The 10,948-nt window shown below is 45.9% G+C and overlaps 2 protein-coding genes across 2 annotated transcripts; one reads left to right on the top strand and one right to left on the bottom strand.

The window, feature by feature from the left end:
* Positions 1-1,995: 1,995 nt before the first annotated feature.
* On the bottom strand, positions 1,996-4,595 carry LOC128327033 (ferritin heavy chain B-like). The gene is made up of 4 exons (XM_053255143.1): positions 4,436-4,595; positions 3,289-3,435; positions 3,048-3,173; positions 1,996-2,219 (listed from the first exon to the last, which is right to left on the bottom strand). The coding sequence occupies exons 1-4, from the start codon at positions 4,538-4,540 to the stop codon at positions 2,064-2,066; spliced, it is 534 nt and encodes a 177-aa protein (XP_053111118.1). The 5' UTR covers positions 4,541-4,595; the 3' UTR covers positions 1,996-2,063.
* A 3,709-nt stretch (positions 4,596-8,304) lies between these two features.
* LOC128327034 (ferritin heavy chain B-like) lies at positions 8,305-10,948 on the top strand. Its single transcript, XM_053255144.1, has 4 exons — positions 8,305-8,472; positions 9,471-9,617; positions 9,733-9,858; positions 10,733-10,948. Exons 1-4 carry the CDS (start codon positions 8,368-8,370, stop codon positions 10,886-10,888), a joined length of 534 nt encoding a protein of 177 aa, XP_053111119.1. The 5' UTR covers positions 8,305-8,367; the 3' UTR covers positions 10,889-10,948.

The raw sequence follows: 10,948 nt of genomic DNA, 5'->3' as shown, positions 1-10,948 counted from the left end.
CACCAAAATTTAAAACCATAAGTAAAGTTAAAACTTGAGTGAGTAAATGCTTATTTAAAGGCTTTTAAAAAGCTGTCCAAGATGAGGTGGCTTTGGTTGACAAGGGAGCATGTTCCAGAGTTTGTAGGTTGTCCCCAGAGTTGCATGGGAAAAGGCTTGCTAGGAGCATTCTAATCCATGCACAGGCCAAGGGGCACAGCCCACTACCAACCTCATCTACACTGAGGTCATTCACACAATCGAAAACTGTGTTCTACCCAGGTTTGGGAGCTGTGTGTACTCCCAATTTTTGATTGTGTGGAAGCAAGGTTAGAGGAAAACCTGGGAAGAAGTGATTGTGTAGAAGCAAGGTTAGAGGAAATCCTGGGTAGAAGTGATTGTGTAGAAGCAAGGTTAGAGGAAATCCTGGGTAGCTTTTCCTCCTACCTTGCTTCCACACAATCACTTCTACCCAGGTTTTCCTCTAACCTTGCTTCCACACAATCAAAAATTGGGAGTACACACAGCTCCCAAACCTGGGTAGAACACGGTTTGATTGTGTGAATGACCTCATTGAGTGGTCAAAGAACTTCTGTAAAGGGGAATAGCAGCCTCTGATTCCAGAGACAACTTTGACATTCATTTTATACAATCAGGGTCAAATGGGGTTACTGATCTACCCAGGACAACCACAGGGCTCTGTGATCACAAGTCAATGCTGACTCAAGGGCACGCTTTACCTCTATTTACCTAAATCCAAGATGTTTTCCTTCAGTAATTTCCTCTTAAGTATGTGGGTGAAGGAGGGGTCTCCATCTTAAATTGAGAGTCCTCTTTCTTTTGGGTAGATACAAACCTGTATTTAGCCCATCTTTTAAGGCATTGTCTTAAATTCAGAGTCACTTTCTATTTGGGTAAATATGGTAATAGTAACTTAAGGGTGGGGGGAGGAATGCAGATGGTGTAACTACGAGATTTGAGTCCATTGCCAGAGTGAAGCAATGCTTGAGGCAGTGGAGTAGTTAGAGCAAGGGTAGACAATGTTTGGCTCTCCAGGTGTTGTAATGAGTTGCGGCTGGGCATGATGGGAGTTGTAGTTCAACAACACCTGGAGAGCCATGTGTTGTATACCCATGAGTGAATGCACCAGATGAAGAACACTCAGGTTCAGATTCCTACTCAACCATGATTTTCCAGAGTACCTCACCAAGTTAGGTTGGGCAACTTTCAGCCTAGCCTACCTTCCAGGGTTGTTGTGAGGTTATGAAGGGAGCCATGCACACTACCCTGGATTCCTTAGAAGGGCAGAAAAGTAACACACTAAGCAAGTATCTCTAAGACTGCAGGGATGAATTAATGAGGACTGGGCAGCATCTAAGGTTTGTCCCTACCCGCTGGACAATGTAGATCAATCCACCCAGATGCTTCAAGTGACAAGTAAAAGCTACAAGAATGTTCCTGTTGGATTAGGCTAAAGGCCACTATATCAGTAGTCTTATCCCCCAACAATGGCCAGTAAGATGCCCATGTGCAAGCCTCAAAGTAAGCCATTTCCATGAGCAGAAGCATTACACCAGAACAGAATATGGCCATCTCCACCAATAACTCTTAGGACAGTTTGCCCTCCATGAGTTCCTGTAGCCCTTTCAAGAAGGAAACACCCCAGACTAGCATTAAAATATTCTCTATCACACAGTAATAAAAGGTGGGCAGTGTTCTCTCCAATTTTTCTTATCTGTGTGCAGAATGAGTTTTGTTCGGGGTGGCAGTATCAAAGCAGTGTATGCGCACACACATGCATTCAGGGCAGGACCTCCTTGATTAAACCTGAGGGGGATCTAAAGTTAACTGAGAGGACATTAAAAAAGGCTTGTGAGCGCATACACGTGCACATGCCGTAGAGGAAACACTGAAGGTGAGTGGATCATCTTTGGACACATCATTGATTTCTTCTAACCATCTCACAAGAGCACTTAAGGCAACCTTCAATATATCTGATTAAACACTGAACAGAAGTTTTTGGTCAGTCATTTATTTTATCTCTCGTCACAACATATACTACACGAAGGTCTCAATAAAGCAGTTCAGCTGCTCTTCCCCAAGGTGAGCTTGTCAAAGAGGTACTCCCCCATGCCGCTCTGGGGCACTTCCAGGCGCCTCAGGTTGGTGAGGTGGTCTCCCAGCCGCTTGATGGCCTTCACCTGCTCCTCCAGGTATTCAGACTCCAGGAAGTCACACAGCTGAGGAGTCAGAGACAAGGACCAACACTATTTCAGTCACTGCATGGCTAAGCCTGCTAGCCCAATTGCTCACAGAGGAAGACACTCCTAGCCAAGAAACACATTTGTTCATGGACTCCAATGTCTAAGCTAACCTTCTGGGAGAATGCTATGAATGCATATATTAAATTGTCTGGGGGCAGGGGGAGAAGGCTGCCGAGGGTGCTGGGAGTTCATGGAAAAGATCCTAGTCCCCTTCCACAGGAGTAGAGTTCGTTAGTTCTACCCATGGCAGACTAGTTAAAGGGAAGCATCTCTCCATTGAAAGGGAACAGGCACTCACAGGCCATGTGTTGAGAGGCTCAGTTCATGGGAAGTGGCAGAGGCAGCAGCCTTCTACCAAGTCAGATTATTAGTCTATCTAGCTCAGTAATTACACTAACTGGCAGGAGCTTCTCTAAGGCTGCAGGCAGGACTCTCTCTCAAACCTCTCTCAGAGATGCCAGGAAGGGAACTTGGAACCTTCTGCATGCAGGTGCTTTTCACAGAGGAGACCCATCCCGCAAGGCCAATCTCTTACTGTGCTCACATATAGTCTCCCATCCAAAAGCAAACTGAGGCAGACCCTGCTTAGCAAGGGTACCACTTATGCTCACCATCACAGGGAAAGCTCTCCTCCTTCATGTCTGAGTGATTCACATAAAAAGCTCTCATATTAACACCATGAATGCATGCAGCGTTTGTGTAGCCCTAGGGATTTACACCCCTCCTTTTCAAATCAAAAGGTAGCCAGCTTCCTGACTTGCCATGAACACTTGGTAATACTGGAGTATCTCCTGAGTCACTCACATGGGGGTCTCCCTTCTCTGTCGCCAGCTTGTGCAGATCCAGTAGGGCCTGGTTCACCTTCCTCTCCAGCTGAAGGGCCTTCTCCAGGGCTTCCAGGCTATTGGCCCACTCGTCCCGCTCTGGCTTCTGTGGAACAAAATTTGAAAGTTGGATGCCCACATTCCAAGAGTCCTCTGCAAGAAGCCTCCGGATAGTATCCCCCTGAGGGAGGCAGAACCTAGATGAGCTTTACTTCACTCACCTGGATGTCCTGGAGCACAACACGACCCCCTCGCTTGTTCTGGTACTGGAGGAACTTCTCGGCATGCTCCCTCTCCTCCTGGGACTGCTCCCTCAGGAACTTGGCCATGTGGCTCAAGGCTACGTCATCACGGTCAAAGTGGTAGGACTAGAAGGGGGAGAATAGAGAGCACACGGAAGCTAGAGAGGACAGAGTTCATCAGCAGTCACCAAGGGTAGTGCTGTACTTCACTGCATCCTGAAATGCAGCCCCAGAACGAATCAGCCCAGATGTGGCCAGGCACCCTATATAGGTTTCAGCACAAGTTGACCCAGGAAACCAAAATATGCATGTAGTCTAGTTCAGAGGTTCCTGACCTTGGGTCCCCAAGGTGTAGTTGGGCTACACCACCATCAGCTTCAGCAACAATGGCCACATTCTTTTGGGAATTGTAGCACAACAAGCTCTGGGGATCAAAAGATGCAGAGCTCTGAACTAGCTGATCAGCCCAGGTAAACTATTCAGGTAGTGTTGGGTCAAGAAGCCCACAACATTAATTCTTCTGGGATTCATCACCACACTGAGTTATGAACAAAGCCTCTTCCACCCAGCTCAGCTTTTGGAGCATATTGGAAGGTGGCTATGCACAAACCCTCAAAGTAGACTGTCAGTGTTAGGACTGACCAGCAACTAGATTTGCTGGGGGCAAATCTGAGAAGGAATGAAGTTAACCAGTTGTTGAGTCCCACCTTCCTAAATGCCAGTTGACAAAAATCTAGTATATACAAAACTGTATAAAGATACAGATAGAGAGCCCTTCAATTTGCATGTCTTGATACACATTATCAAGGATATAGGATGCCTAGAGCCCAATACTCTCTAACACACACAACCATTTCATGGGATTCTGCATCTCAAGCAGTCCACACAAATACTAAAGAAGTGGATTTTAAGACAGAGAACAAGTACAGAACTGTCCCAGGAACAGCAGCAGCAGATTCCAGAACTGAGAAACCTCAGCCTTGTGTTCCTCTTCCTTAGCCAACTTGTCTAAACTAGAAGGAACAAGCAAATGTTTCACTATTGCCCCACTTAAAGAACTTAAAAGAAACAGGAAGACAGCAGGTAGCATTTTCCCCACAAGTACCACCAGCAGACTGCAACTTACCATGGACAAGTAAACATAACTAGCATACAGCTCCAGGTTCACCATTTGGTTCACAGCAGCCTCAATCTCAGCACAGAAGTTCTGGCGCACCTGTGATGTAGTCATGTCTGCAACTCAAAAAGCTAAGGTAGCCTCTACAATCTTCTGTATAGCAGCATGTGGGCCAGGTGCTATAAATATAGTCTAGAGGCAGGAAAGTTTGTGATTGGCAGATGGTGCCACCCAATGAAGATGCTGTCCTTGCCCTCTCACTTTGTGGGTGGGAAGATGACTCAGCAGAATGGGCTTCCATGATGCCATGGTTGCTCTGTTAGGAATAAGGGGTCACCTTTGGCTCAGGAAATCTCTTTTGGTTATTATAGGCTGCTGCAGTTTTCTTGGGTCACCTCCTCCCCACTTGTTTGCAACAATCCTGGTTTCTCATGCACAGAGTTGTTTGGAATACAGGGCTACAACATGTAAAGGAGTGTGTTGATCTTTTACTATTACCTAAAGCCAAAAATATGCAGTAGCAGACTAAGACACCAAGCATCAAATCCATGCTCAGTTTGTTTGTTTTATTGCTTTTGTTTAGTGCCCCAACTTACATTTTTGCTAGGTTTACTACAACATAAAACAAAAGAGAATTTTATACATTAAAACAATTTAAAACTCCAATTCTGGTTTAAAAGCTTGGGTGAATATAGAGGCATTTCTTTAGAAATGTCTTTAGAGACTTTTTAAAAGTTGTCAGATAACTGAGGAAGCATGAATCCCACAGGTGTCTTTTGTTAAGCCACCACTCATCAGTTTAACTTTGAATTAATTGCCATCAACCCCACGTGTGTCAGACTGAAGCTGGAAACAGCAGCTACATATTTCTGCCTCTCTCTCCCAGTAGCAAAACTCTACAGTTCTGTCTAAAATGGGCTGCAGGTTTTTTCCTAGGGTCTGGGAGAAGCTAGGCAAGAAGCAACATTGGGTTGGATGTGGAAGAGAACTGTGTGGGAAGAGAGAGAGAGGTCAGTAGGTAGGAAGGAAGTGTGGCTTTGCTTATGAAAATGTGACCATAGCCATGGTTTTCTGGCCTTGTATATGTCAAAGGCCCACATGGGAAACAGGATTCTGCACCAAATGGTACTTTGGACCTGTCCAGCAAGACTCTGATGAACAGTGATTGCTGGAGTTACTAGATTCATGAAGCAGATTTAGTTCTCAGCCAAATGATATGACTCTTTACCTTCTTTAAATCATTGTCACTCACTTCCATAGGGAAAAGTAAACCATTGATGTGAGAGCACTGTAAGATATTCCCCTCAAGGGATGGAGCCGCTCAAGGGATGGAGCAGAAGGTTTCATGTTCCTTTTCTGGCTTCTCCAAGATAGGACAAGATTTTTATGAGACGAGAGCTGGTCTTGTGGTAGCAAGCATGACTTGTCCCCTTAGCTAAGCAGGGTCTGCCCTGGTTGCATATCAGTGGGAGACTAGAAGGTGAGCACTGTAAGGTATTCTCCTCAGGGGATGGAGCCGCTCTGGGAAGAGCATCCAGGTTCCAAGTTCCCTCCCTGGCTTCTCCAAGATAGGGCTGAGAGAGATTCCTGCCTGCAACGTTGGCGAAGCCGCTGCCAGTCTGTGAAGACAATACTGAGCTAGATAGACCAATGGTCTGACTCAGTATATGGCAGCTTCCTATGTTCCTATGAATATCAATGTGAAGTGAAGGGTGCCGTCCAGTTGGTGTCGACTCCTGCACCGAGCTCTGTGGTTGTCTTTGGTAGAATACAGGAGGGGTTTACCATTGCCTCCTCCCGCACAGTGTGAGATGATGCCTTTCAGCATCTTCCTATATCACTGCTGCCCGACATAGGTGTTTCCCATAGTCTGGAAACATACCAGTGGGTAGAGAGCACAAAACCAACCTCCTCCCAGTAATGAATGGCCCACTATTCTTGGTAAGGAACCAGTAGAGGGTTGCAGGTCCAATGTGGTCTAGGTGCTATTTCCCATGTTGGACAAATAATGTGGGCCCTTGACATATACAAGTTATCCTTTGCATTTATTTCTGTCTCTTTGCCACCACAATGATGGGCATGATCCTTATCACTACAAATGAGATGTGCATGTGTATGAGCCATATATTGAGGGCATGCTTCGTGCATTGGGCTTCTCAATTTCCTGGCAGGATGGAGCTCTGGCACTTTTGGTATAGAAATTAGATTTTGCCAACTATACTCAGAAATAGAGATTGGGCAAACCCATTTGGTCCATCTTATGCCCTATGCTTATTCTAGTTTCCCCCTTTAAGTCAGTGGGTTACGTTCAAGTTTATCCTTGCAGGATGACACATGCATTAGTCAGTCCCTTGTATGCTTAGCTGAAAATAAGAGGATTTCCAGTCAGCAGTTTATTCTAGAATGAACACAAATTGCAACAGTGGATTTTCTGGGGGATCCAGCTAACGCCAAATGGCATCAAGCTATTTCTCAGTATCATTGCCAGCCATTTGTCAGCAATCCATGAAAAAATAATTGAAAAGCTGTGACTTAATCTGAAAGGGACAGGTTTTCAAGGGATTTTTCTTGACTTGTCTGCAAATGGCCAGAAAATCGTGCTAAGAAGAAATAGTGTGACATCCTTTGATGTCATCTGGATTGCAATTTGTGTTCATGTTAAGATACCCAGATGGCAATTTATCCTAAGTCTGTGTTCAGTGTGGTTTACTCTGCAGCCGCAGCCATGGCTAGAAACTTTGCCTATGACCACTTTTTCCTCTCTACATTGATACTCTGTGGTGCAATGGTTGAGTTTTCCCTATGGAAGTGAGTGACAATGATTTAGAGAACGTAAAGAGTCATATCATTTGGCTGAGAACTAAAACTGCTTCATGTGAACCTGGTGACTCCAGCAATCACTGTTCATCAGAGTCTTGCTGGACAGGTCCAAAGTACTATTTGGTGCAGAATCCTGTTTCCCATGTGGGCCTTTGACATATACAAGGCCAGAAAACCATGGCTATGGTCACGTTTTCATAAGCAAAGCCACACTTCCTTCCTACCTACTGACCTCTCTCTCTCTTCCCACACAGTTCTCTTCCACATCCAACCCAATGTTGCTTCTTGCCTAGCTTCTCCCAGACCCTAGGAAAAAACCTGCAGCTCATTTTAGACAGAACTGTAGAGTTTTGCTACTGGGAGAGAGAGGCAGAAATATGTAGCTGCTGTTTCCAGCTTCAGTCTGACACACGTGGGGTTGGTGGCAATTAATTCAAAGTTAAACTGATGAGTGATGGCTTAACAAAAGACACCTGTGGGATTCATGCTTCCTCAGTTATCTGACAACTTTTAAAAAGTCTCTGAAGATGCATTTATTCACCCAAGCTTGTAAACCAGAATTGGAGTTTTAAATTGTTTTGATGTTTTAATCTCTCTTTGGTTTTACATTGTTTGCTAACCTCCCAAAAACATAAATGTGGGGCTTTGAACAGAAAGAAAACAACAAACTGAGCATGGATTTGATACTTGGTGTCTCAGTCTGCTACTGCATATTTTTGGCTTTAGGTAATAGTAAAAGATCAACACACTCCTTTACATGTTGTAGCCCTGTAACAGCTCTGTGCATGAGAAACCAGGATTGTTGCAAACTAGTGGGGGGGGGGGGTGGAACCCAAGAAAACTGCAGCAGCCTAAAATAGCCAAAAGAGTTTTCCTGAGCCAAAGGTGACCCCTTATTCCTAACAGAGCAACAATGGCATCATGGAAGCCCATTCTGCTGAGTCATCTTCCCACCCACAAAGTGAGAGGGCAAGGACAGCATCTTCATTGGGTGGCACCATCAGCCAATCACAAATTTTCCTGCCTCTGAACTATATTTATAGCACCTGGCCCACATACTGCCATATAGCAGACTGTAGAGGCTGAGTGTAGGTGGTAGCTTAGCTTTTTGAGTTGCAGACATGACTACATCTCAGGTGCGTCAGAACTTCTGTGCTGAGATTGAGGCTGCTGTGAACCAAATGGTGAACCTGGAGCTGTATGCTAGTTATGTTTACTTGTCCATGGTAAGTTGCAGTCTGCTGGTGGTACTTGTGGGGAAATGCTAACTGCTGTTTTCTTGTCTCTTTTAAGTTCTTTAAGTTGGGCAATAGAGGAACATTTACTTGTTGCTTCTAGTTTGGACAAGTTGGCTAAGGAAGAGGAATACAAGGCTGAGCTTTCTCAGTTCTGGAATCTGTTGCTGCTGTTCCTGGGACAGTTCTGTACTTGTTCTCTGTCTTAAAATTCACTTCTTTAGTATTTGTGTGGACTGCTTGAGATGCAGAATCCCATGAAATGGTTGTGTGTGTTAGAGAGTATTGGGCTCTAGGCATCCTATATCCTTGATAATGCATATCAAGACATGCAAACTGGAGGGCTCTGTATCTGTATCTTTACACAGCTTTGTATATATGAGGTTTTTGTCAACTGGCACTTAGGAAGGTGGGGACTCAACAACTGGTTAACTTCATTTCTTCTCAGTAGTCCCCTAGCAAATTAGTTGCTCGTCAGTCCTAACATTGACAGTCTACTTTGAGGGTTTGTGCATAGCCACCTTCCAATATGCTCCAAAAGCTGAGCTGGGTGGAAGAGGCTTTGATCATAACTCAGTGTGGTGATGAATCCCAGAAGAATTAATATTGTGGGCTTCTTGACCCAACACTACTTGAACTGTTTACTTGGGCTGATCAGCTGGTTCAGAGCTCTGTATCTTTTGATCCCCAGAGCTTGTTGGGCTATAATTCCCAAAAGAATGTGGCCATTGTTGCTGAAGCTGATGGTGGTGTAGCCCAACTACACCTTGGGGACCCAAGGTCAGGAACCTCTGAACTAGACTACATGCATGTTTTGGTTTCCTGGGTCAACTTGTGCTGAAACCTATATAGGGTGCCTGGCCACATCTGGGCTGATTCGTTCTGGGGCTGCATTTCAGGATGCAGTGAAGTACAGCACTACCCTTGGTGACTGCTGATGAACTCTGTCCTCTCTAGCTTCCGTGTGCTCTCTATTCTCCCCCTTCTAGTCCTACCACTTTGACTGTGATGACGTAGCCTTGAGCCACATGGCCAAGTTCCTGAGGGAGCAGTCCCAGGAGGAGAGGGAGCATGCCGAGAAGTTCCTCCAGTACCAGAACAAGCGAGGGGGTCGTGTTGTGCTCCAGGACATCCAGGTGAGTGAAGTAAAGCTCATCTAGGTTCTGCCTCCCTCAGGGGGATACTATCCGGAGGCTTCTTGCAGAGGACTCTTGGAATGTGGGCATCCAACCTTCAAATTTTGTTCCACAGAAGCCAGAGCGGGACGAGTGGGCCAATAGCCTGGAAGCCCTGGAGAAGGCTCTTCAGCTGGAGAGGAAGGTGAACCAGGCCCTACTGGATCTGCACAAGCTGGCGACAGAGAAGGGAGACCCCCATGTGAGTGGCTCAGGAGATACTCCAGTATTACAAAGTATTAATGGCGAGTCAGGAAGCTGGCTGTCTTTGGATTTGAAAAGGAGGGGTGTAAATCCCTAGGGCTACACAAACGCTGCATGCATTCATGGTGTTAATATGAGAGCTTTTTATGTGAATTGCTCAGACATGGAGGAGAGCTGTCACTGTGATGGTGAGCATGAGTGCTACCCTTGCTAAGCAGGTCTGCCTTGGTTTGCTTTTGGATGGGAGACTATATGTGAGCACAGTAAGAGATTGGCCTTGGGGGATGGGTCTCCTCTGTGAAGAGCACCTGCATGCAGAAGGTTCCAAGTTCCCTTCCTGGCATCTCTGAGAGAGGTTTGAGAGAGAGTCCTGCCTGCAGCCTTAGAGAAGCTCCTGCCAGTTAGTGTAATTACTGAGCTAGATAGACTAATAATCTGACTTGGTAGAAGGCTGCTGCCTCTGCCACTCCCCATGAACTGAGCCTCTCAACACATGGCCTGTGAGTGCCTGTTCCCTTTCAATGGAGAGATGCTTCCCTTTAACTAGTCTGCCATGAGTATTGTCAAAGGTCATGTCTGTAGTCTCTGCTAGAACTAGTTAACTTGATAACTCTTACTCTGTGGGTGGTGGTGGTGGTGGGGGACTGGGATCTCTTCTCAAACTCCCAGCACCCTCACCAGCCTCATCCCCCCCCCCCGGAACCTTTAATATGTGCATTCATAGCATTCTCCCAGAAGGTTAGCTTGGACATTAGAGTCCATGAACAAATGTGTTACTTGGCTAGGAGTGTCTTCCTCTGTGAGCAATTGGGCTAGCAGGCTTAGCCATGCAGTGACTGAAATAGTGTTGGTCCTTGTCTCTGACCCCTCAGCTGTGTGACTTCCTGGAGTCTGAATACCTGGAGGAGCAGGTGAAGGCCATCAAGCGGCTGGGAGACCACCTCACCAACCTGAGGCGCCTGGAAGTGCCCCAGAGCGGCATGGGGGAGTACCTCTTTGACAAGCTCACCTTGGGGAAGAGCAGCTGAGAATCTCACTGAAGCCTTGTGTGAAAGAAACAAAAATAAATATTCTAGCTCCGAAACAAA

This window comes from Hemicordylus capensis, chromosome 5 (assembly GCF_027244095.1).
Source record: "Hemicordylus capensis ecotype Gifberg chromosome 5, rHemCap1.1.pri, whole genome shotgun sequence".
Taxonomy (NCBI): domain Eukaryota; kingdom Metazoa; phylum Chordata; class Lepidosauria; order Squamata; family Cordylidae; genus Hemicordylus; species Hemicordylus capensis.
This window is presented reverse-complemented; position numbering and strand designations above follow the sequence as displayed.

Bases quoted from the DNA above. Each gene is read 5' to 3' on its own strand.
- LOC128327033 (XM_053255143.1), bottom strand. From the start codon at position 4,540: ATGACTACATCACAGGTGCGCCAGAACTTCTGTGCTGAGATTGAGGCT. The intron at 3,436-4,435 runs GTAAGTTGCAGT...TCCCCCTTCTAG, and splicing joins GTTATGTTTACTTGTCCATG to TCCTACCACTTTGACCGTGA. The intron at 2,220-3,047 runs GTGAGTGACTCA...CTGACTCCTCAG, and splicing joins CAGAGAAGGGAGACCCCCAT to CTGTGTGACTTCCTGGAGTC.
- LOC128327034 (XM_053255144.1), top strand. From the start codon at position 8,368: ATGACTACATCTCAGGTGCGTCAGAACTTCTGTGCTGAGATTGAGGCT. The intron at 8,473-9,470 runs GTAAGTTGCAGT...TCCCCCTTCTAG, and splicing joins GTTATGTTTACTTGTCCATG to TCCTACCACTTTGACTGTGA. The intron at 9,859-10,732 runs GTGAGTGGCTCA...CTGACCCCTCAG, and splicing joins CAGAGAAGGGAGACCCCCAT to CTGTGTGACTTCCTGGAGTC.